Source organism: Euwallacea fornicatus, chromosome 18 (genome assembly GCF_040115645.1).
Source record: "Euwallacea fornicatus isolate EFF26 chromosome 18, ASM4011564v1, whole genome shotgun sequence".
Taxonomy (NCBI): domain Eukaryota; kingdom Metazoa; phylum Arthropoda; class Insecta; order Coleoptera; family Curculionidae; genus Euwallacea; species Euwallacea fornicatus.
In genome coordinates, this window is record NC_089558.1 from 3,638,148 (window position 1) to 3,665,901 (window position 27,754).

Below are 27,754 nucleotides of genomic sequence, written 5' to 3' on the forward strand. Positions count from 1 at the left end.
TGAATGAATACCTAGGAATTTTATACGTGCTCTTGAGGCTTCGCCAGGGCCAAAATTCTGTTACGGCCCATGCCGATGCGACCCCATTCATTTCTACTTTCTATGATCCAGAGGCGCGCCGCAGAGAGAACAGGAAGACAAATTCCATTGACGTCTTCACTAAGCGGGAATAATGTCCGTTACGACGGAACTAATCAACTCCTCCTTCCACTAATTATTGCATCCAAAATTAAAAATGAAACCAGTCCCTAATTAAAGTTTTAATGGGCAGTCGCGTTATCATCCGGATCGGACCTATTTAAAAGATGTCGTTAATTCGTCCGTTACTAATCCGAACCCGATGGCTTTCTACTTAAATCAAAAGTCAATAATCACTTATTTCTAATTATCATTTGGCTGTTAAACGCCATAAAAGCTTATAATGACGTCCAATCATCGGGGACGCGGAATTATGGACATAAAACGCGAAGATTCATGTCACAAGGGAAGTTTTACACATATTTTGTAGCCTCTAAACCGTTTGCAACCGATCGGTGCCGTTGGCAATTAGTACCTGAGATTGAGCAGTAAAACTCCATAAAATGGTTATTAAGTAGAGAGCCTTCATTTCATGCTTAATTTTGCAGGAACTCAAAAAATAAAACGACGCTTCTCAAATTCATCCTTATTCAAAAACCAGTAGATAAATCAAAGAGGCATCAGTGTGCTCGATAATTACATTAAAGACATTTGATTAAACGTTAAAACCTAATTTAACATAAGTACCTTCTCGCCTACTGTCTATACTCATTAACTCACCTGGTCATTATTAATTAGCTGGATTATAGGGGATGGACTGCTTCTACATTGTATATCATCATAATGTGAAACTGGAGCTAAGAGCAGTTATAGGGGAGACGATGGTGAATCGAGACGCGAGCAGCGCTTTTACGCTGAGGTTCACTCACGCCGCGTTCCCCTGAATAGCTCAATTATTACATGATTGCCATAATTTGAGATTAATTTGTTATTACAGAGACGGCTAAAGCTCTGGTAATACTTTAATTTGCAGGACTGACCTTGCATCCTGGATAATTATTGTGTGTTTAAGTTTTCCATAAAACCTTATTTTATGTTAATTCATGCGATCTCGTTTGGAAGCTGTTTGCTTGCTGAGAAGGAAATTGCAAATATTGTGTCAATAGCCTAGAGATATTAGCACTGATAATCACGCCTATGTTGGAATAATTCATTATGATATAGGGACAATTCTGTGACATTTCCAGCTCATATAGAGGAAATACTAGAGGTGTACTTCAAGTGCTAATCACAAGTTGCGGTAATCGAATTAGCTTAATTGATCGAGATCAGACAGCAGCATCTCGAAGACAAGATATTAATTAATGTAAAACGACATTTCAGCTAATGATTAAACACGGATATCCTCCTGTCAAGGTTTATTTAGCTCACTCTAGAACCGGACGTAAACCACTAATGATTTTAGTTACATAACACCTTCGCAGATTTAATGTTAGAACAAATTTTTAGGTTCATTTTTCAATTTTTCAATTCAATTCTGGACACTCATGTGGGCGCGAAACCAAGGAATTTCAAGTCAAGTTGGCAACAATGGTCGGGAGTCGATTGCGGTGATTTGCGCTCGTGACTCTATCGGTGGATTTCTAGAATCTTTCCGAAAGATCGATTAACTGATATTGGACCTGTGTAGGTCAGAAAATTATTAGAATTTTCGGTTTTTTCAAAGAACAGTTAGTGTTTTGGACTTGCCCGTTGATGTCCAGAAGTATACCAATGGCAAAGCTAAATGTTACTTCATGGGATTTTTTTTCATTTGCACTCTCACATTACCTTTTGCAATTTCTCACATTAATATTTGCAATTTAATTAGTCATGGCAAAATGTCCAATAAATCAACGTATTTATGTTCTAAAACAGTTTAAGCATATGAAATTATGCTATCGTGCAGAAGCAAAAAATATATCGATCAATATTTTTAATTCGCCGTGTTTCGGAATCGCATCAGGATTGAAATAGCGTGGAAACGCTTGCAAATGAAGGCGGAAGATTTCATATTAGGGTGACCGTTATGTCAGAAAAGTCAATTGTCAACTTCTAAAATTCAATTGTCTCTGCTCGCGACTGCAGTGAGCAACTCTACTTAAAAATTTAATCAATTTGCGCAGCCCAGACTCCTTCGCTTTCGCACCATATTTGCTAAAATACGCAGGAAGAATTTGAAAGCAAAAAAAATTAATATCTGAGTCTGTCAAATGTCTAATTAATAACGTAATTGTTATTTTGTCGCGAAACTAGTCGAACTCAACAGCTTTGACAGCAGTGACAGCACTGACGTTAATCCCAATTAGCACATGTCAGTTTAATGGCCTGCATAACTCTAGGCGGCGATGAAATCGAGACTTAAGAGCCAATATACGCCCTACGTCTTAATTTTACCGAAACTGGAGTCAGCTGAATTGATTTTCACAATTTGTCCAAGAAGTATTCAAACTTTCCTAATTTTTCAATTCACCTTTTTCACAATAAAGGGCAATTCTTCTTATCGATCAGGTTCAAAATGAGGTTTGTTCCAACAGGACAGAAACCCATTGTCGGATCGTAAGAAACACCCAGAGATATATGCAAAGAATCCCGACTGGTATACTGCGCACATCTCTAACCATTTATTTCTTTTGAAACAAACCTGCTATAACACGCGTTCTCTATCGTTGAATCTCTGATAGGACTGTGACCGAGGTGTGATGAAATAGTGACCGGACCGCAATGGGACCGTGATCGCATCATGACCCATAATATGTATCTTCCTTAATCAAACCTAACCTGTTGATTTACCCTAATTAGAACTGATAAGGTTTCTAAAATTTTAGAACATGAAATAATCTTAACCAACTTCATAATTCATGCTTTATCCAGTACCTAAAAGTAATAATAAACTATAAAGGAAATTTCAACTAATCTGTTCTCGTATTTCATAATACTCGTTATGCACTTCTTCTATAAAACAATAGTTTATCGTTTTATGTATCGCAACTATTTTACGCTTTTAATCATCATTTCTAGTAATTTTGATTGTTCTAAGTCTGAACCGTGCCATTGCTTAAAGATGCCGAACTATCGCAAATCCATCAGTTATGTGGTTACGTCGCCTTTTCCATGACGTGCAGCTGCATTTCATAAAACTCATTTTTCAATAAATTTATCAAGTTTCCGTATATAATGTAATGAACGTTTAATAAAGATCCGCATTAAAAAATTTAATACACTTTTAGTAATCGATTCGACAGTTTTAGCTGGAAAGCAACCGTTAAGCCGTGGAATTATGTTATTGAAATAGCCGAGGTTTGCAGAAAAAGAACTTGCGTAGGTATTTTTATTTATTGTTTAGGAGGTATTTGTGATGTGTAATTTGCATATTAGAAATAACCGGACGAGCGCCAAAGAACCACTTGGTATATGTCATGCGAACGCTCAACAGGTCTCAGGTTACTATGCAAGACAGATGTTTTTTCCTCTGTAAATTAAGGACAGTGACATATGCCAAGTTTGACACATGCCTGAAGTTAGAAAGTCGACACATTCCTATTAATGACGTTTGATATTAGCCGAATTTCTAACCTCACTCGTTGGCTAAATTCGGCAACTGTGAAAAAATGGCCATAAGCGGAAGATGAGAAAATGTCACACATGTAATGCTCTCGTCTGATCGGTGTAAAAAGGATTTTCAGGGAGCGTTCTTATCCGCCTAGGATTTTCCGCTATAGACTGCGTACAAAAAGTCCGGCAACCCGGAAATATCTTGAAAAATATACAATAAAAAAAACTTTGTATGAAAACTGAAGGAATTTCAAAATTCTACCATTCTGCCGAATTCAGAAATATACAGGATGTGTCACAAATTAGCAGTAAATTGAAGTTGTGTATTTCTTATAAGATAGCAAACTTTTTATGACACTTTCTGACTCGCCCTCGCATTCTGAACACATTACACGTAACATATCCTATGGCTAACTTTAACAGTTCAGTAGCTACTGCAAAACTAAAGAAAAAAAAAAGAAAAAAAAGAAAATTGTTCTTATGTAACTGAACTTATTGTTGTTGAAGGAAGTGCTCAAAATGTGCCCCCTGAACGACTTGACAATGAACTGAATTGTAATAGAACTTCTCGACTACATGTTCCAGCATTTGAACTATAACGAGACGGAATTCGTCAGTAATTCTTCTTCTTAACTAGCTTACATCTACCGGTTTCCTGGCATACGCCTTATTTTTTGAGAGGCCCCATAGAAAATAGTCCTGAGACGTCAAGTCCGGTGATCTTGGGGACCATTCTATTTTATCTCCACGTCCTATCCAAGCTGCATAATAAGCAAGCCGATTACTAGATGGATTACACAAAAAAAGACAAGCCATTATCACCCTTATTAATGAAACTCAGAATGGCTTTCTAGATCGTCAGATATGTCGTATCTGCGCATTTTGAGCACTTAATCCCATACAAATATGTTAGTTCGTTTGGTTTTCTTTACGCCCGCAATCGCTGCTGAACTGTTAGCCTTAGGACATCTTACGGGAAACGTGTTCTGAATGCGAGGGTGAATCAGAAAAAGTAGTAAAAAGTTTTCCATTCCACAAGAAAAAACTTAAGTTCAGTTAACGGCTACTTTGTGACGCACTTCCTGTATTTCTGAATGTCGCATTGTGGCAGAACTTTTAAACTCCTTCAATCTTTATGTAAAGTATCTCTCAATAAATTGCATATTTCTCGAGTTACTTCACGGTTGCCGGACTATTTATACACAGTGTATACATGTGACGATGACCCTCACTGCCCCTAACTTATACAGTGGGAAAATATCTTCATTACGCAGCAAGCTCGAAGTTAATAAGTGGGAATAAGATATACACATTTCACACATCTATCACGATAATTGCAAGCTGACCGTTCCAAGGTGTAAAAATCCAAATTAAAAACAAAAATTTGTTAGGAATGCCTCAGTTGGCCGATAGCAACACGTCCCCGACCATTACTATCGATTTAATCCCCTATTTAGGTCAACAAACCTATCTTATATTCACTATCAAGGAGAAATTCGCATATTATCCGTCTTAAAAGGAGTTTGTTACTTCACTTCAATGTCAATGTTACATTAATGATGTACGTATAAGGTGAGAACGCATTAACTTAACGTATATAATGCGGTAAGTGAATGTCAGTTCATTTGCCGAGGCATGAATGAGGTATTTTGTAATGCGCGAGTCTGAATTGTCAATTGCAAAGGCGACATTTCGCCCTGGAAATTTTTGGCCTTAATTAGACGGAATTCTAGGGTACTTCCTGCATGTATTATAATGAAATAGTAAAGTAATAAAGCAATTACTCTTACATTTTTAAAGTGCTCCTGCGCTAACGACGTTATTAAGACCGAAAGGTTGTAATCAGGACGCAATTCCGATTTTCCCGGTAAAAATTACCTTAGAGTTAATACTTGGTTGGACGTAGCGCTGACTTAAGTCACAGCTCATCATTAAAGTCCTTAATGCGTCCCCAAATGGAGTTGAACGGCCTCAATTAAGACATAATTATTTTTGTTTTCTTCACTAGATATACGGTTTTATTTCCTCGACGTACCGATAAGCGGACCGGGGGCACAAATGTCCCCCCATATACTTTGCATGAAAAGCGAATTATAATGGGGAGACGGCTCATCAATAAAACCCGAGTAATCGAACCAAAACAAATGAGTTCCCATTTACATTTCAATTATGCTGATCTTGTCTCAGCCGTTGATGGTGCCGTTTCTTAATGCAATCGAGAGCTTACAGGTCTAATTTTCGACTTTTCGTCTTCCGTTTATCGAGGATTTAAAAGTTGGCGGGTACCACAAAATTCTCCCACTTTTTGGTAGAGTTACTAGTGCTTTAATATATTTTTTGCAGAATTCATTCGCCAAGTTTCTGTTCTGATAACCAACGCCCTATGGAATCTCTTTGGAACCCCCTATGCGAGTCAAAGGTGAAGGTGACCCCATGGCCGCTGAAGCCGGTCACCTCATAGTCTCCGTCACGTCAAAGTGCAAAATGATAGTGGCTGCGACCATCCATATTTTATTTAGAAATGGCAATTAATTGGAAGCGACCGCGTTATAACAACCCAAAAAATTAAAAAGTGGAGGTACTTAAGCGTGATATGGAAGTGACGCCACTTAGGACCTCCACGGTTGTTTTAACACTTTTAAGTGATTCAGTATCAGTTCTCGAATGAATTTAACTTTAAAATTACATTAAAATTTCATGATCTCACGTAGGCCATTTGGACGCAGCTGCACTGCGCCGCCATTATATGAGGCAAAAAATTTAGAATCAGTAATCATGAAACAACTAATTTATAGCAAATAGTGCATAAAGGGTGATTAGTAATTTATAGTTGACAGGACTTTTGAAAAATATATCCGTTGACCAGATGATCCAGCCACTGAATTCTTTTCACCGTTTCTATGGCGACCGCCTAGTAGAAACGACCGGTTCTGTCTTGTCGCTGTCGCTTCAACGCTGAAGGTTAAAGTTTCCAGATCCGTGGGGCCACGTGGAACTCGCTGAAAGTGCCACTTTGAAATTTTTTGAATATACCCGAATTGGTCGGAATTCCTGAGGTATCGAAGGCGACATTTATTTAACTTGTAGTTATGCAGTCCTGCCGTAATAAGCACGCTGCCATTCAAAGAATCGAAATGCCATGCTTGAGCCCCCGAAAAACGGTTTCCCTGTACCTGCACATATGTAGATCCGCTTAGTGTGCAAAGAGAGTGTTATTATCTTATGGTTTACGACAAAAAAACCAAATACCTTGCGCAAACAAAGTTGAATTCTGCATAGAACTCTAACGGGGTCAATCCAATAATGCGAGTTTCCACATGAACACAATACATAACATCATGCGAAGGGTCACCATGAAGCGGTAATTTTCCTTAAGCGTAAGCAATTTATTAATTATGAAATTATTGGACTCGGTTCAAGTTCATACAAGTCAATAATTAATATAGCGTGCAACTGGTTTTTCTCGTCTCGCGTATAGGTAAATAATTGACTGTGAAGGTTCACGCGCCGCTGGCGTCACCCAGAAGATGGATCCGATGTCTTTTGCCCGTTTCTTTTGTCTCTGATTACGGTTTCTGAGCAAAAAAACCCGATGATTTTCCTATTCGATCGTTAGTTGCGGCTGATTTGCCTGTAAAAAGTCAATAAGTAGTAAATGTACTCTTCGTGCGCTAAAGAGGTATAAATTTTGGAGTGTTGGTGGTTGGACTGTCGCTCTGGGAGGGGCGAGTATTTACTACTCTTGTATCGTATAGAGTGCCTCGACAGTAATTTAACTGGCAAATATCCACAAGTACATCGAAATAGGAGGGAGAGTCAAGACCGCACAGTAGCGGAGGCGAGATGCCGCCGACCGATAAGGCCATATATTTAAGAGCGCGACAAGTGGGGCCGTATTGCCGATTTCAGTCACCAGATAATGCCACCAAACATGCCTCTATATTATAATCCCCGAACGAGACCACGGAAGATAAATATGCTTCTCGACGACCGTTTTCTCATTCCAGTTCGAATACGGATTTACATGTATACGTGCGAGTTTTGAATCTTCTGCATGTGTAAGGCGTCCGATACCGGAGCCCAATTCAAATGTCAATTTTCGTCAACCGTCACCAGCTATCATTTCAAGTCGTGCCGTTTGGTGGTAGCATCAAAAATCCTGTTCATTAATATCGCTGGGTACAAATTTATAAATGAGACCTTTCATATTTCCCCATAAATAACGATCCAATGGAGACAGATCTGGTAAATGTGCGGGCCAATGCATTGAAGTTGCAAAACTCCTAATGGGGGCAAACTAACATTCACCAGCGATTTCGTCATCGGGTATAGGTCAATCCAAAAAAGGGCCAATGTATGAGGCAGCGAGAATTTATTTCCTTGTGGGAAAGACACCGACATTAAAAGAGGAAAAATCCGTATCGATATCTGGTTTCTACGGTGGTAATACGTGCGATCAGATAAAACTACATTTTCAAGACAACAAGATGACATTATTTTCCCTTTTTGCGCAATTTCCAATACAACACTAATTAGCCGTATCGGAGCATATAGAGGCTCAGCTCCTTAACGACGTGTAATAGTCTGTCATAGGCAATCAGGCAGCAACCCAGAGGCCCCTCGTTAGAAAAATAGCACTTTTTACCCGCCGCCAAGTGTTAATTATCCGCATTATTAACTAATTAACAACTTCCCAAAGGAGCAAGTACGACACCCGTTCAAACACTAACAGCACCGCATTCCTCGGCTTTTGTGCTAAATCAAAGAATTCGTCTACGGATGGCGGCTCTATCTCTATAGTAGGCCCGTTCTTCGTTTCCCCGTGACGTCACCGTAACGCAGTTTTACGGTAATTGACGGTAGCGCGTAGTCCTTAGGCGATCAATTAATTAACAGAGATACAAGATCAATAGTCGATGTTTATCAGATCGGCTTCTCGGGTCGTGTATTGCCTCTTCGATCTTAGGGAATCGTCTAGTCTGATCTGCGATGCCTCGTTTGATAAGATTAGAGTGGAGTTGGTGGTTAAATTTTTGACAGTTGTTAAGAGTTTCTGCGCTGCTGACCGTCGGACAGAGCACAATTTTCTCCCTCATTCCTCAGCAACGCAAATGAACCAGTGGCGTTTCAAGTGAAGATCAAGCTGACAAAAAAAAGTTTTTTTTTATGAGGAAGTTCTAGAAGACTTTTAATGAATTTGAAGAATTATTACTCTGAAATGAATCCTCCTACGCCACTGCACATGTCACCATTGGAAAAAACACAGCTTTCGGTGGCATCCCCTTACCACCCTTACGAAAACGAATGGATAAACTGATGCGAGGACTAACGGAGCCCAAGCTAACCTCTAACGAAATGTTTGGCACGAAAAGAATAATTGTTTCAGAAATATCAAAACTCTAGAGAAACTGCATATTTCCGACGAGGAAATTGCGATGTTATTCTCGTTAATCTTAAAAAAATATTCTCATAAACCAAAATCTCAAGTCGCTGACGATGATCAATAAACCTTCACGGAATTTAAGTTTTGGACAGCTGCACTGAAGTGTCTGGTCAGTCCTTGATCAGTACCATATGATAGAGCATTCCTGTCACCGCTTAGACCGTTTGATAACTCCAACATTAAAATACCATAACAAATGGCAAACCAATTTCCAGCAACTGGTGCCGAGAGGCGCAATGAAACATTTCCCGGCATCTTCAGCACGCAGCAAGGCAGTGTCGTCGCTCGAGACGGGACTTAATCTAGTTTTTCCATGTTGGGTACAAGACGGGTCAAGGTGTCTGAAAAATGTGGTTCTTAATTTTTTTTGCGCGCTTGCCAGCTATTCGGTTATTGCTGGGCGCGTACGACAGGAATGATAATTTTATGCTCAGCTCAGTCGTTTTAATAACCGTTTTTGATCGAAAATGTACTGATGACATTGCTGAAATGACAGGAGACCTTATTACCACTGCGCTGTGCATACAACTACACCATATACTTACTAATACTTGGTTCGTTACGAAGGTTCCGTTTGTGAAACTATTTTAATTAGATTAATTATTTCGTTTGCTGGTGGGACCTTTTTACTAATGAGACTGATGCTGTTTATTATGCAGACGCGTATGTGGATCAGGTTGGGTCAGGCATAGAATCACATGCCAGAAAGGCCTGCAGGTTTTGATTTTTAATTCGTGTTTCCGGTCGTGGAATATGCCCGTTTTTAATTTTCCCAGGGTGAGTCCGACGACACCAGTCTCAGTAAGCCATCAGGCCATGGAAATTGAGATTGATGAGTGAAGAGAACATGTCACCTGGGCAGCGATATCTAAAAGACATTGACCGAATCGTACATATGAAACGGTACAAAAATTGAGACCTAAATCATTTAAGGAAATTCTAGAAAATGGGATTACATTTGTACGTGCCCGGAAAGCAGGATGGTCGGGCCTGAGAACTCATTGAGCGACACGAACATTGAAACGAAGAATCATGGACGTTCCACTTCCACCGATGTTCACAGCCAGTAAATGGCAGTATCAAAAATAGAATTTATTCGATAAATTGTGAAGAGACATCAGACACTTTCATCTGGAGCACTCAGTCGATGCAGTTTCTGATCAAATAAAAGAATTAGAAAATTTTGCATGTATTATTGTGATTTCATTTCAAGGTGAAGTAGCTTATCTAGTCGTGAATTGCTCTAGAGTTCTTAATTTAATCAAACCGAGATCGGTAAGTTTCCGGATGATTCTATGAAACTTTTGCTATACGTTCAGTCGGGGTTTTCAACTTTCCTAGCAATTGATATTAATTTGGAAAATTGTTGAAAACCGACAAAATTCGGAAACCCTACCGAAAATCTACTGAATTATCTTAGCAAATTTAAGGATTTTCTTCGTGTAAAGTTCTTCATTTAGGAAACCAATTCAATTCCCTTCAAACGCTGTTAGATGCTCGGTAGATTCTCAGAAAAAGTTGAGAATTTCAAGAAGAATGGCCATCACTGAAGAGTTTGATAAGGCTTTGTCTGGCAATTTGTGTTCCTAAATGGTCTCTAGAAGTCTCAGTGATCTTTCCAACTGGAACATTTTTATGTTGAAAAAGTGTCTGTTCCTTTTCTTTAAGATTCCACTTGAAAACCTGACGAATTCTCGTGGAATTTTATAGATTTCTAAAAATATTTTAACAGAAACCTGAATAGAATGTACGCTCATATCGGCATTTAGGCCGTATCCTATTAGAATATTCCCAATTTGGAATTCTAAAACCCCGAGAAATCCGCATTAAATTTTGGAAATTTCTAAAGGAATTCTGGTGATTTCTCAAGGAACTTTGAAAAATTATTGAGGATTATTGTTGGCAACTCTCTAAAAGACCATTCACAAGTTGATGCCGCAAAATGTCGGACCTGCGACATCCTCCTCGTTTCAGCATTACCATCTCGTCTAACACACTCGATCTCGTTTAATTGCTGAGTTGATAGCATATCTAGATATTATCTAGCAAGTTCTCCCTCCTCGTGTATACATATTACATCGAAAAATTAAAACTGAATTCTAGAAATTCGACTCACTGCATCAACCTGCTCGGTCGGCTTCTAGTCATCAAAGTAGCAGGAATGTATCAAAGGTTCGCATTCGTAGAAAACCCGTTTCCGAAAAGCCATCAGTCTCTAAAACGACGGGGACACGTTATAGTTGCCGGCACATAATAAGCTAACTTTGGACAAAACGGGTAGCCGCTTCCGAATTTGCGAAATTGTTGCCCATTGTGTTCCTCGACGTCTTTTTCTTCTCATTCGGATGCCTTTTTAATCGCTTCGAGATCGAAATTCGACAAAACTAACTCCCCGCAATCGATATCATCGGAATTATTGCCATGATTGCACGAAACGAAGTACCTATATTTACGTATTCCAACTGAGACGAAACGCATTATCATTCCAGTTGTTGGTCGCATCACGTATTCCAAATGGCTTTGTTTTTACAATTTAAGCTCTTGCTACCAGCCGCATGTTTATGGTCATACGTGGGCGTGGCCCACCTGACCAAGACCCATGCCCATTGGCCCAACAAATGACGACGGTTGACATTTTTGACGTCTGTTTCGTGACTTTACCAGAACAATTAAGTAGGGTTTCGCCTTGTTTCATGTGATGAAACGATCGCGGAAATAGAAACAATGATGGGACTAAAAGGTGTTTAAATTCTACCTTGCTTTGGGTGGCATAATCCAAAGCCAGCATACAGTCGTTGTAGCCATTTTCAGTCTTAATGGTTGTCGCCATGGGAGCGCAAAGCTGGCCCAACTGATGACCTCCCACGGAGTCACGGTACCATGGGTACATATTCATCTGAAAAAAAAGTTTTTATTAGTTTTGAGAGACATTAAAGAACCACCGAACATTCCTAGGATTCCTGCGTGTAACACACATTCAGGGATAAATTTTTTTCACAACTCAGACGTGGCTTGAAGTGCAGGTATCAGAAATTTCCTGATATCCATAACGTTCGCAAAAACTCGAAAATATAAGCGATTTATTTTTTGTCAATTCCGTCGTCGAGTCCGGAAAATAACGTTTTTCCGTGCGCGCAAGACAAATTCCCATGTAAGACGGAGCCGAATACCGGAAATCATGTAAACCCGGAACAATGCATTTCGGACTTGTAATGAACGATACTTTTTATTATTGAGACGCTGAGAACGATAAGCAATAGATCCAATTAAGCTGCCTGCTACTGGTTTGGAAAAGCTGGTAATATTTGCAATTTTATATTACCAAGCCAGTTTTTACAGCAGAAATCAACTTTGTAACGCAGAAAGTTTTGTTGAATTAGCTTCTCACATGAATAAACAAGGACATTGTTCACACAACGTTGAAACACCCCGTTGTTGGTGTCATGCAAATTGCTGTACATTCTTATTTTCCAGAGGTATCTGTGCTCGTATTATTCTTATGTAAGCCTGTCATATGGCAGCAAGGAAAACAGCGTGCCGAAAATACGAGGCAGCATTTGCGTGCGCCTTCAGCGTTTTGCCGCGCGCTGATCGGAAATACGTATTTTCGGTGCAGTCGACTGACTCTTCAGAGCAGTTTAATGGTGTTTTCGCCGCATGTGGTGCTTTTCACTCCCGTTCTCGTGTTCCTCCACATCGGGCATTGCGACAGGATCGTCCGCGAGTAATCGGTAATTTTTTTTAAGCAAATTTATCGGAGAAAAATTTAGAATTGGCTTGAAAAAAAAAACGAAACAAATTGGAAAATATCATATCGCGCGTCCGTATTCGAGCTCTAACGGAAAGAAAACCACAAGAAAGAAAAACAAAACCGCAGCTTAATTGACGACATTGCGTAACAGATCGAGCGATGTATTTGGACGAGAAGATTTAAATGGAAACACAATCGATCTGAAAAAATTCTTCATCTCCTGGAAAAAAATAATGAACCATTCTGGCGTGGATTCGTCAAGCGTACAAAAACCCAACGATGGAGGCACTAATTAAGCTGGTATAGGACGGTTTTCTATCGCAAGAGTTGCGGTTTAGATAGTGATATTTAGCTTTATACGGCGGATCTCTCTTCGGGGCTTCTTTGTGAGATATTGACGTACTTCGGAATACTGTGGGCATGTTTTGAGGCTCTCGTCGAGCCCCTTTTATAGGGGCATCGGAGGAATCCATGCAAACAAGGAAACAACAGGTTGTGATAACACAATCACCACCATATAAACGTAATGGTCGTGCCCCTCTATGAGTTATATAAAATGGGAATGTTTTTTTCGTGTTATTTATTGTTTCTGCAATGGAAAAACTTTCTATTTAATGGTAATGCATGCAAGCATGTATGCATTTACGCTAGTTTAAATCAATATTTAGTTAATTTTAGTTTCGTGTCATGCGATATAGAAGCGTTTCTGTCTTGGTTTCTGTACTGCACTTTCAAATTGGAGGTGCGTAGCCCAGCGAAGATTCTGGAATGTTCGTCGAGATTTCAATTTAAAATTTTTAATACATAAAATGGAAAAAAGTATGCGGCAATTCTGTAAGTTTCTTTACCGTTTATGGTATAATAAAATTAAATTATGTTTACGTTATAATTAAATTTAAGGGTATTCCGCACTAATTTTCAGCGAAATATTAACGGGCCGTCAGTTCAAGATTATTCTCGCAAAAACAACCGAAATGACAATCTGTGTCTCGTTCAGATTTTAAGGAACTATCAGAGTCTTTAGATCTGAGGTATTCGACTTCAATATAATATCTATTTTACTCGATCGCTATACAGGGTGTCCCATCAGTGTTTCATTATATTTTAGTGGGTAATAGTACATTGAAAAATAATATGACTCCCCACATTAACCATATTCCAACAGTCCTTCATTAAAAAGATACAGGGTGTTAGACTTTAATTTAAAAAATCAACTTTTATTGATATATTCAAAACCGCTTGAGATATGTAAGTGAAATTCGACACGTTTTGAGAGTAAATGTAGGCGCATTTATTTGTGCAAAAAGGTTATTTTTAATTTCACCAGTGGCGTGGGTACGGAAACATCTCAACACATTTTTAAGGAAAAAAATGGTGTGCCACTGCCTTTTATCAAAATAAAAATTATTTTTAGAAGTTTAATTTCATTTAGAAGAGAAATGCTCCCTTGACTCTTTTTCGTGCGATATAGCGTTTGCTAGTAAAAAATTGAAAACCGTCTACACGCACGATATCATCCTCTAAATAGTTTTAATAATATTAAATGTGTTCTAAATATTATTTATTTGCTATAACGTTACAGAAATTACGTACCCACGCCACTGGTGAATATCAATAAAAGCTGGATTTTTTAAGTAAAGTTTAACACCCTGCATCTTCTTAATGAAGCATTATTGGAATATGGTTTATGTGGGAAGTCATATTATTTTTGAATGTACTATTACCCACTAAAATATAATGAAACACTTACGGGATGCCCTGTATATATATACAGGGTCATTCACGGTGAGTGTCCTCTTAAAAGTTTACGGGGTTCTAATATAGCTAGAGATCTGAAATTTTGGATACTGATGTAATGGAGTTGGATCTGTTGTATTAAAATATTGGTTTCGTCGCGACGTTGACAGATCTATGTGTAACTGACAACAACTTTGTTATTTTAAATGGCACACCCTATATTTTATTACGTTTTCGAATTTCCCGAAAGATTTAAACCCCAGTTTATCTATCATATGTCACAGTTATGATGAACCGTTTTCGAAATAATTTTTTTTGACTGATTTGGCAACAAGCAGCTTTAAATTGAAAAGTGCATATCATTTCAGCTATCACAGCTAGAGAGTTGAGATTTGAGCTACAGACTCTTATTAGTTATTTGTATGTTTTAATATTATACATTTTTTGGATTTACATATAGAGCGTGGAAAAATTAGTGCGACATCAAAAGGATATAAATATGAGCATTAAATGAGAATCTTAAATAGAACACCCTATATTTTTGGATCGCATCTGAAAAATCTATAAATTCTCTATCGAAAAGTATTCTACATTAATATAATTGTTTTTAGTTTGTTTTGAGATATTGGCAAATATTTCTTTATAAATTTTTTATAAAAATTTTCAGCAAAATCTCTAAATTTATTTATATTACGTAGATCTAGTTTATTATAAAGGATGTTACAATTTCGTTTATTTTCCGTCGTTAACCCATAGCCTTCTCCTAACCGAATCAACTGATAAGTGGTGTCTTTTACTCTCAAAGGTTCTAATATTTGCCAATATCTCAAAAACAACTGAAAACAATTATATTAATGTAGAATACTTTTCGATAAAGAATTTATTGATTTTTCAGATGCCATTCAAAAATATAGGGTGTTCTATTTAAGATTCTCATTTTCTATTTTTTTTTTATAGGGAGGGAGAACCTTCTAAAGGTACCCGGTCTGATGGACTGGCGACCAGGTTATGTGGGATTCACTTCGCTTGAAGGGAGGCGCCTACCCACTAAAAACCCACCTCTCTTCACCGTTGTTCTCCCCCGGAACCGCCTAAAGGCATTACTTCAGGGAAGATTCTCATTTAATGCTCACATTTATATCCTTCTGATATCGCACTAATTTTTACACGCCCCGTATGTAAATCCAAAAAATGTATAATATTAAAAGGTACAGGTAACTAATAAGAGTCTGTAGCTCAAACTTCCACTCTCTAGCTGTGAAGGCTGAAAAGTTACGCGCTTTTGATATCTGGGAATCCCGAGACCTAAGTCACAGGAATCCTCTCGATGAGTGGCACAGTGTGAGGTGTTTAAATAGAAAGTGAGCGAATAAAAATGGAGCTTCCGTGAAAAGCCTTTCTCAACAGCTAAAAATTATTCAATATAAAAAGTTTGAAGTATGAGTAATCAATAAGCTTTTTCAGTTAATCCATTGAGAAACTTCCACACGAAACTCGAGCGAAACCAACAAACTAGTTTTTTCGCATTTACTCTCGTTTTTACCAATTTAATTTTCATTATTTTCGTAGTGTGACTGACGTGGCAACGAGTGATGAAAAAAATTACTCTGTATGCATTAGCGATTAAAAACTATAAAATAAATGGAGGCATATGGAAATACCTCGAGCTTTAGTACATCTACCTAATCTCACATCTTCTTACACTTTTCCCATTCACGAACCATTTGAATTCGATCAAGATAAACATTGAACTAACTTCAACACTTACTGCATATTTATCAAGGACACGCTCTGCGATCGTGCAATTTTTGCTGAATCGTAAATGTCACGGTCGTACCACCCAATTAATGCAAAATTGCATTGATAACGCTAATATTATGGCCGATTTTAATAAGCTTATTATATTTTAATAAATACTAGCGATTAATATGGAATAAGGACAATTATAATTATTATTATTATTGATGTATAGATCCAGAATTTACTGAGCCATAATAAGCAGAAAGCAATTAGGTAGAATTTCTGGGCGATTAAGTTGGACTTAGTGATAGCACTATCAAATCCGCGCCTTTGGCGTAAATGTACGAATAGGCCTGAAAGTGGTGATAGTTCGAAACATTTTGTGAAAATTAAGGACGAACTACTCTGAATTCTCCATACTGCCCATCCCCGGATGGGTGTACCAACTCTTGTAGAAAGTCGAAAAATTTCTACTAAAACTTGCGTTTTTTAGGGCTCATGCCTGCTTAGTTAAAGGGTAATTGTTAACACTAATCATATTTTCAAAAATCTTATTTTCCTGTAAATAGTCGTTCCTGTGTCAAATGTGCATAATGTTATTAAGAAGAATTGTTCAGAATCGGGACGCAACTCCATACGCTAAATATGAAAGCCCTCGCCTAACTTTGATTTCTCACATTTTGTTGTATTTCCCAAGTCAAAAAACCTTATTTTTACCGATTTTTGTTCTATAAAAATGATAAACTGTATCATTAGATAAACTTAAAAGTGTATAATCTCGTATCAAACTTTTCTTGGCTAAATGATCAATTTGATGAAAGACGGTTTGGGAGAATGAACCGGACATTTCTTCAGCCGAGATACCCCGATCTAACGACAATGGATTTTTTTGCTTGAGCAAGAAATAAACAAATAGTTGATGAAGACCACTTACCAACTAAGACAGAAATATTACAAAACAAGATAACACAAGCAGTTTGATTAATTCCCAGAGAACACGTACAGGCAGCTTTTAGCTTTTAAGCTTTTCAAGTGTTACACCTTATTGAAAAATGTGCAAATTGAGGACGTGTAGTGGAGCTTTAAGTTTAACATGAAATTATACATTTTTAAATTTATATGATGATAATAGTTCATCATTTTAATAAAATAAAAATTGGTAAAAATGATATTTTTTGGTATGGGAAATACGACAAAACGTGAGAAATCAGGGCTGGCCGAAGGCTTTTATATTTGCCGTTTGATCTCAGGTCCTAGTTCTAAACAACTTTTTTTAATAATATAATGTCGTATTTGACACAGAAAAGACTCTTTACTCTACAGGAAAATAGCTTTTTTGAAAATTTCCAAGACATATTTGATTTTCTAAAAGTGAAGTTAAGTTAGAAAATAGGCCTTAACCAAGCGGGGCTGTATCTAAAAAAATTTTAATTTAAATCGAACGTTTTTTACCTTTTACAAGTCGGTTCACCCACCTGAGAACACGCGGTATGTTCACAACGACGCCATTTTACGTCATCATAAAGCGAAAATACATTGGGGTTGGTCGCATTTCGTCCTTCATTCCCGCGTTTATTTTAATGTATAATCCTGCACTGACTGACCATGTCTTCTCGTAAATCTGGACCTTCCGATCTTCGCTTTGTTTTCTTAAGTGAATTATCAATTACCTCGACCTTATTAAAACCAATAATACACAAGCCACCCACGAACACGATAAATTACCCATAACGCAAATCAATCTCGATAATAATAAATTTGCAGACTTTTTGCATTCTGATGGTCGTTGCCAAGTGCATAAGATCCATTAACCACTATACATTTTAATATAAAATATGCACGGCGTATATGCTATAATTAATTCAAATTTATGAATTACATGTATTATTCTTTAGCAGAACAATATTACAAATTTGAATTTCTAATTACATTTCTAACGCGTAACACATTGCTACACGTAAGAGGTTACCTAACGGGCAGTCTACCTTGACAGACAAAGTGCAAGTTCAAAGCTAAGGTCTCTTCTATAAGTTCGACACCATGCTGATTCCTGAACAACAACGAGCTTAAAAACCGCACTTCGAGATGATTCCAAAAACGACAAGCATCAGAATCAATGAATGGAAATGTAAACCATTGATGCATTCCATCAGCCAGGCCAAAAATTGCAGCTTATGGTTAATGGGGTTACGGTAGCGTGCAACCGCAATAACCCCTAATCATGGCACTACTTAGAACAAATGGAAGTTAAGAAAATTACCGCTTCGGGTTTAAATGAGGTGTGGAAGTCATCTCATTGAGGTAAAAGATGGATATCTTCAGGCGGATGTGACCGCATGAAGATTGCTGGGTTGGTTCAAGGTAGAGTTGTAAGTTGTCCGATGAAACGCGAAAAGTGGCATCTTAAATCGACCTATCACAAGGGACGTTTCCCTAATGCCACTTTCTGTAGCATCGTCAGTTCTTGAGTAATTTTCGATCTTAATTAAGTCATACGTAGGTAATTTCGGACGCAAAAACAAGCCTTTGCCATGTAGACCAACCTGCGTTGCGTGCGACTTTTTCGTTTTGCTACCCAACAGTTTATTTCACCCACTGTCTGTAGCTGTCATATGAGTATGTCACTTATACATCAGACGTCAAAATTTTTGATATTATTGACGTGTGTCAAATATTGTAGCGCTAATTTACCGTACACAATTGTCCCTTCAACTTTGATCAAAGGGAGAATACACAATTTCAAAATTTGACTTTCTCACTCATGTCTGACTTTCCAAAAAAAACAATTTGACTTACAACGTACATAATTCCCTAGATAAACGTTGCCTAATTTGATACCTACCCGACAGTAGTAAAATGGGAAAAAATAGGTGGGTTTTTACGGACAATTACGGCACCTAATTACCTTTAATTACCGAGTGCTTCCATTGTTTACCGCTGGATATGTCAGTTTCACCAATAAGCGTCCGATATTCTAATCGTTAACTAGGGAGTTATATCACTGGCTGGTGGCTAATTAAAAATGGTATCGCTCGAAAAACTGCCATTTAACTCGGCTGTCATACTTAAAAACAGAACAATAAATTTCCCTTTACACGAGTATCAGCTTTTAACAAGTTTTTTCCATCAGGCGTAGTTCGCTTTCCAAATAAATTAGAGGATATGATGTGATATGCCTCAGGCTTAGTGATCACTGAGGAGCGTCACTTAAGTATAAAATTTATTTCTTGTAACGAAATGCTCATCAAACACGAATTGTAGTCATAAATGGTGCAAATCAAGGTGCAAACCGGGAAGAGAACCGTAGAAGAACGTAAAATTTAATAATACAGTTAATCAATTAATATTTCAATGTATATTACTTACCTACAATGTTTTTAATAGTTAATTGGCTCGATATGCAATGATAAACTTGCAATTATTATTACATGCTGGTATTTGAAAGTCATGAAGATGTGACAGCAAGAATTGAGGAAGTAATATCTAAAGCTTCGTATTCGATAAATATATGCGAGCTCCATAGTTAAACATATGATGTTTTTTCAATATTATTTCATCAGAGGTCTATAATATTAAAGGGGAAAAATAATAGATTATACATCAAGGGTACAAAGTATATTATTATGACCTGAATGCCATGTTTAAGGGCCATAAGAATTCGCCACAGCGGTTTCCATACGACTTTTTTTAACTATCAAATTTAACCAGATTTCATGGAAAAAGTCACGCGTCTTGAATCATAACCACCGGTAACGTTTTATTGTGCAACCATTTCCATGGCAACCATAATGAAACCCGTTACTGAATTGTTCGTTACAAATTTAAATTAATTTTTAAACAGTTAAGTACCCCTTCCAAAATAAATTTTGTAGATATATACAAGGTGTTACCAAGGGTACTTCACACCTCACTTAAAAAAATTGAAAATTTATTTGAACGGTCGATGGCGGGGTCTTAGAGAAGCATCTCCGAGCTATCGTAAAACTTTCTTCTTTCCAAAATAATGAATGCGACATTACGAATAACTTTTTATTCGATGAAAACATGCGTTTTTCCGTTTTTCAAGTCAACTTATTTGTTATTTAAACTGCATTTGTGGCATCTGAAGAAAGAAAAAAACATAAGATTTGGTTTAAGTAAAGTTTAAGTAATAAACCAGAAAATATACGATCTGAATAATATCTACTTTTTGCTCTTTTTCTAACCTAACAAAAAGTAAAAAACGATAAACTGACAATTGACATTCAAACGTCGTGCGTAAGTCCTCAGGGGCAAGTAGAACTGGTCAAGCAACCCAAACCAGACAAGTGAGGAACTAGAACTAGTTCTGAAGGTTTGTGAAAGAAAAATGGAAAATGGTCATTATTTATTATTTGACGTTCGTAAATAAATCCAATGAGCACCCGTATCCGGATTTCAAATTGGGGTCCTTTACAGCAGTAAACTGATAATAAAGAAAAATGCTTTTAGGGTGATTATTTTTATAAAATTAAATATTTTTTAAACATAAAAATCCATTAAAAAAGTAATGCCCCGTAATTTCTGCGCATGCCCATAAAAGCAATGAAGCAAGGATTTACAATTCGTTGTTTGATCGTTGAAGGGAGAACTGATCAGTGTTCTTCGCGGCCCTCATTTTCGTGGCTATCACGCGTGGCGACCACCTATCCGATCACTTAAGTGGCGGATCAGGTGGCCGAGACGGGGCGGTCAAGTATCTGCGCATGGAGAGATCTTTTTTCTATAATTTTTACAACGGTCTTGAAAAAGTTTCAATCATTATTAATAGTAAACGTGTAGAGCGAGCAGTCACATGTTCACCTCAAAAATACAATAATTGTATTAATGATGACGATAACACCATTTTAGATCCAATTAAAGTTAAATTATAATAAAATCATCATCTGAAACGTACACGGCATAGATGTAGATGCCCTCTAAATAGTGGTTGCTCATGGGATGATTTATAGACAAGGCGGTTTTTATGTTTTACCTCCTTATCGCTTAAAGTACCCCATAATTTCGTTTTATATGTCATGGATATCAATGTTTGTGTACCTAATGGTTGCCAATGCGTCAGCCATTTTCTAAATTATTAAAAATTAAGAGGTAAAATTATTGAATTTCCATTGCAATAACATTGATAACCTTCCTTCATTTGTTTTGTCCTTTTGGTACTTAATTATGCTTTATGTGCTTTTTCAATGAATTTTTGCGTGACACATTTCTTATAAAAATCGATAATAAATATAATGTACTGGGGGTGGTTAAACCAAAGACACCTTATATATACACGTAAATTTAAAAAATGGGTAAAAATACCCCCTCACAAGATTGAATGAGAATAAAAATGATGTGAATTTATTCGCTTTGAGTTTAAAAATATATGAGTATGCAGGTTTACAAAATATGAAGAAAAGCCCACTTTTAAGAAAACACACTTAAAAATTATGATTTTAGAAAAATCATCGACTATATTTGTTCAAACAGGAGTTCAACCGAGGCCTAGCGGTCTAAGAAAATCCTATAAAATTAGACCCTGAAATACGAGTTTTGTGATTATGGACAAATACCACTCATATAATATATAGAGAATGGTTCCAAGCCCCTTAAATAGACAGATTTTGAACAATCATTATCACAACCATCAGTGAGTCACATCTCGGAGTTACATTGGCAACACCCTGTATTACCTCAGTTGAAACCTATAGGTATGCACATAAAAGTTTATGTTGTTGTTATCATATAATTTTCTTAAGTGTTCGTGATATCCATACCTTTACAAAATTTCTGTTTCTAAAACTTAATTATGAGAATCTGGATAATCGTAAAAGATACGACGTCGGGAAAATTAAGGCGATATTTTACAATTTGGAGGGACGTTTATGCCGTTTCAAGATATGAAAAATTTCAGTGACTTTCAGAGGTATTTGAAAGAATCTAAAATTTATCAATATAAATTTTGCTCTTCTATACTGTAGCGATCTCATATTTGAAATCGAACATTTCGATTTTCGAATAAGATCAACATTATTTTCTCACCCGGCCGCCAGTTTGGATTTTCATATTTTTGAAAACGTCATGATAAGTGTCAGTCATTTTGAATTACCTCATTAAAAAAAATAAAACGTTTCTCTAAAATTTAAATTTTTCTAATACTTTCAAAAATCAACGAAATATTTCAATTTTTGAAACGGCATATTTTTAAATCTCATATTGCGCAATTATCTCCCAATTTAACGGGTCTCCAGGTTCATATAGTTTCCACTACTTGGAGCAAGGGTTAGACTAACTGGAGCTAAAGAACTCTCCCTTGGGAAACACGGCTGTAGTCAACAACCTGCCTTTTAATGATCTGGGGTAGTGTTTAATTTAGGGTAGTTGTTTATAAGTATTCGGGGAGTGATTCAAATGCAGGTTAATGCACCCTCCAGAAAAAAACCCTAGAAGTGGGCAAACTGGATTCCCCAATTAGGTGAGAAAAAGTACAGGTAATAAACACTTTTTTTGCGTAAACAGACTCAGATAAAATAAAATTTTTACCTTCAAATGCACTCCAGAAGCTCAAAAATACACTTAAAAATCCAAGAAACGTTTTGGCACCACACTGAAACTGACACGTCCGTCGATCTTGCCTCGCCTCAATTTCGAGGAATTCCAAATACCACGTGACCGGCCCCGACGAATATTTCAAGTTTTTTTTATCCGCACCTTTTTACCTGAATTTACTAAAGTTGGTGTTGGTTTTATAGTTCAGAAAGGCTGCGAATAAAATACATGTTTGTATGAATATACTCAAATGCAAGAACGTGGTTTCCAGTTACTGTTAAATGAGAATGCTGCTTCGGATCGTGAAGTGCATAGGCGCATATAGAGTCTAGTAGGGAAGACCCGCAGCACAAAACATGTGTCCCGGCACTTTTTCCTTACAAAACAAGTAGCAAAAACGCCCCATTTAGGCGACCTCACCAAAAAAACGGGGGTACGATCGGCAAAAACTCCCTTTCCGCACTCAAAACACGTGACAAAAACTTTGAGGTTTTTTGCCAAAAAAATCCCGACCGAACCTTTTTTCAGCTACCGGAAAACATGCCCGCTATGAATCGCAGCAACCAAACCGCGATCGTCGACTGTTCGAGCGACGTCGAAACGCGGCAACGGTAACTTCGCGGCCGCTTCGGGCGTCTTCGCGGAATGACACCGCCTACTGCCATCGAAACAATGCACCAAAGAAAAGCGTGGCGCGAGCGAGACAAGGAAAGTGAATTGATTGTGTTTTTTTTCTAAAGTCGGAGAAAGAAGGATTTATGGATGTCCCGGTGGAATGGAGCGGGATGGTTGCGGGTTGGAAAAAATTGCAGGAGCAATGTCGTATCTACGGAACGAGTTGAGTTGGACAGTAGAAGATTTCTAATAGCTCTCGAGAATATTTGCAGGTTGTTTTGGATGGCCGGGAATGCGATGTGAGCCGCAGATTATTGCTGTGCCATGCTCGATGAGCATTTTGTTTGATCATTAAATCAAATAGATACATACAGTGCGTGTCTAGCGTCGCCGTGCCCCTCGCTTCTATCATACTCTACACGAATTGAAATACCGATGAGATATTGACGTTCGGAGGCCTAATACTAAAGGGCAAAAAAGCTACTTTTTTTACATAAAACTACCATCAGCTCGAAGTTTAAAAGTAGCGACAGGGCCCCGTTTTGGATTTTTTTCATAGGATAACATGTGCAAAATTTGAAACACTTCAGGGAAAAATATAGCCTGCAACCTATTACTAAAGGGCACAAAATACAGTTTTTGAATATAAATCTGCCATCAGTTTTAGGTTTAAAATGGCGGCTATACGCCATTTTGCATTGTTTTTGACATACGTTCCCGCGTGCAGAGTTTAATGTCCGTCTTCCCAGTAAACACTTTTAGCAAAGAATACAATAGAGATTTCACTTTTTCTGCCGTGAGACAATCAGTGAAATTCAATGCATCTTCTTCAAATAACGTGTGTTGTGATCACCCGCATGCTCAATAACCTATTACTTAAAGCTTAAAGACGAACCGGAACTGGCCTCCTCCAAATGCAACGCAAGGGAAATAAGGCGTATCCTCTAAATCCTAAATAGGGGTTGAAACCGTGGAGTTATTGTTCCACAAGATGTATCCATAGTAGAAACTCATTCCTTAAACCTAGGCATGCACCCTGTTTTGATCAGACTTTTGCCAGTTTCTACCCAAGAAAAACGAAATTGCTAAGATTTAGTAAATAAAGAAATGATCCTGAAAGGTATATGGGTCGAAAAATTAATTGGCAAGATACCAGGGATGCCAATGAATTTGCTTTAGTCCCGCATAACACAAACGAGAAAAGCAGAAACAAGAAAGGGCAATATTGTGAGTCATACAGAATGTACCCCGGTCAACGCCTGGGAAGAGAAAATCCAACACCTGTCAACAGAAGTGCTGACACAACGAAGGAAAACTAGGGGCACTTAAGAGACCTTTCTACCAAAATTTAATACCTGACTAAAATATCATGGGCACATATGGGCATCAAATCAGCTTGGCAAGCTTCAAATTACGGGATGTCCCAAATGTTGTTCTTTGGCAGTTACTCCAAATCCTCGTAGAGAAAGCATAACGGTTTAAATACAGAAGTGATAACACTGAGGCAGAACCAGAGATTGAATATAATTTAAATATACAAGGTTACTCACAAACTTGCTTAATTATTTCAGTTTGCAACTATACTTGCAGACCCTGTAGATTTCGGTATCAGCTCTATAATCCTATTAATCCTCCCAATGACATGATAATTCAGTCTTTCTCATCAGCATTTTCAAGTCCATAAATAAAAACCAATTAACCTAAAAAAACAACCGGAACTAACCTCTTCTAGAAGTGTTAACTTGTTCATAGCTTTGAAATGGTTCGATCTTACTCTCCAAATTTCCAATTGTGGAAATCGATTTTTAACGGTTATAAGCACATTCAGATCGCCATTTAAAACATTCATAATTTTTAAATTTCAACAATGAAAATTTAAATAAATAAAAACACCCGAAGAATTATCTCGGATGTTTTTTTTTTTGTTTAGTCGTTCTGGTGAATAAGCATCTCATATACCAATTTAGTGTTAATTAGACTGGATTTAGGCAAAATTTTGAATTCGGAAAAAAAATTATTTTCTCCAAAAAATAGTTTAGTTTTGCAATTTTTAGGGTTTACGCGGGTACAATGAATATGAAGAGAGTAATAAAATTACAAAATGGAAATTTATAATTTGCTTGCAAATTTCCATTTAGTAATTTTATTACTCACTTCATATTCATTGAATCTAATTTTCAGTAAATACTAAAAATAACAAACTTAAGAACATGGATTGCGTATGTTCGGGTATAGTTTTTATTTAACTGATCATTCCCATCAAAACCCACTAGCGAAAAAACGATTAGAAATAATTGCATAAAATTTTATATCCTTGAAGGTCACAAGAATAAAAAAGCAATATAGAGGGTGTCCTATATAAAACCGAAATATTCTTGTCACTTGGCCTTAAACCGGAAATACAAAAAAAAACTTCCAGTAGTTTTTCTAACGTACTTTTATACCAGTTATATAATCTGCGCCATTCGCCCAACTTCCACCATTTGCAATTCCCTTGAGGGAATTACGTTTATTACACGCGAGTACAATACTATACATTACCTACGGCTAAATATACCGATTTTTCGCAATTAGCTAAAATGGTATAACTTGGTCTACGTGAAAAACGCTCAATACCATTTTAATACATATAGCTATCGTGTTACACCACTGATGTGTTCCACGGGAATATTTTTTCTGCTTAGTCAATTCTACATAAAAATTCTCTGTTATGCGTTTGTGAGACTAAAACAGTGAAATTATTTTATGACAAATTTCAGAAAGGGAAACCTGAACACTCTGTATGAAAAAATTAAGCCGTTGCGGATATACGTTCATACGAACTTTTCTTCATAAAATGGCGTTAAGAATCACACCCTGATATATGAACACCGTACGAGGGAAACACTCACGTTTTGTTTATCACCAACCCTATCATGTACCAAATTTGGCCTTCGTCTTGTTTAGATCAATTCGAGACAGTTTCGAATTTAGCAGGCGCAACATCTTAGAAACAAAAACGTAGACGGCATCCGGAAATTGGCAAGGATCATTTATTGGGACAAAAACGTTCTATTTGGGTTCGTTAAGATGCCCGCCCCTGTTTAAGAAAAAGTCGCGGAAAAACGGGGCCCCGCGCAAAAAGCCCCGACATATTTTACCAAAACGGCGACGCTCACCTTTTTGTGGGGCGCTGCGCCCCGACGACGATGGCCTTGCCGTAGGTCGGGGGCTCGATGGGGCAAAAACTGCCATTTTCTCCCTTTGACTGACGATACTTAACTCTGCTGCCCCACTTTTGTCTTTCGATCTGACGATACCTATCAGGACGGAACGGGATTTTATTGGGAATGCCAAAAATTAATACGACGTGTGAAAGGCAAAAAACATACATACATCGACTAATCTTAGTATGAAGTTTGATGTAAATCGCTCTTTCAAAATTTTGATTTAGGCTCAATTTTTTGTGTTTTTTACGTTTTGCAATGCTCTCGTGATACATTTCCCAAAATAATCACCACGAGAACACCACAAGACTAATAAAAACGCAAAAATTGTTCTGAAAAATACAAAATTATTCTTGATTTAAGATTATGACTTGATTACTCCCTTTTTGGACCTTTCGCAGAGCCCTCATCGGCATTTTTTTTTATCCTAACCTGCATGACCGAATCATTTGAGCAGGCTGCACTTTAAGTAGCCCTTTTACTCCACTCACTGAGTTGGCCATTAAGTATACCTAAGTGTAGGGGCCAATTGTTCTTAAATTAATATTGCATTTTAAAGAAGCCATTAAAGGTTTTAATTCTATTAATTACATAAAGTCTAGGAACTACAAGCAGCCAAGTTTAGCCGAACTGACAGGTATTATGGGTAAACCGCGTTAAACACACATGACATAATGTAAAAACCTACCCGCATTTCTATATTTTAAAAACTTTTCATAACAAATTCAGGGAGATCGAAACGGATTAACAAAATCGAAAGAGGTTCTGCTAAAAAATCGAAAAAATACGACAAAAATGTGAGGTTTTTTTTATTATTCTTATGGCTACAATTAGTTTAAAAGTTATGATAGATGACGCTGCGAGCTTAATGTGAGTAACCTATGGGTTCCACAACAGTGTAGTTGAAGAGGAACTGAGTCACGTGACTAAGCGCCGTCAAATCGTGGTGTGCCATTAAAAATCGTTCGTTCTATTTGCTCAGACGTCTAAAGTAAAAAAACGTCATCTAAATAAAATATAATGGCGCCTCGGCCATCATTATGTGGTGCATCACGCACACACGCCACCTACGCCCTCGTCGAAGAAGCTTTTTAATTAATT

At 37.4% G+C, this 27,754-nt stretch overlaps 1 protein-coding gene across 3 annotated transcripts in view; it reads right to left on the bottom strand.

Annotated features, from left to right (window-relative positions):
* LOC136344827 (zinc finger protein rotund-like) overlaps positions 1 to 23,732 on the bottom strand; it is a 131,932-nt gene extending 108,200 nt beyond the window's left edge. Inside the window, exons 1-3 of one of the 3 annotated variants that reach the window (XM_066292653.1) lie at positions 23,108 to 23,731; positions 22,827 to 23,045; positions 11,811 to 11,951 (exon numbers count right to left, since the gene is read on the bottom strand). In XM_066292653.1, coding sequence (XP_066148750.1) covers positions 11,811 to 11,951 — 141 coding nt within the window. In that variant the 5' untranslated portion in view covers positions 22,827 to 23,045; positions 23,108 to 23,731. Of the gene's footprint in view, positions 1 to 11,810; positions 11,952 to 22,826 lie in introns of all 3 variants that reach the window. The other 2 variants (XM_066292654.1, XM_066292652.1) reach the window with 2 other exon arrangements.
* Between the last annotated feature and the right edge of the window lie 4,022 nt (positions 23,733 to 27,754).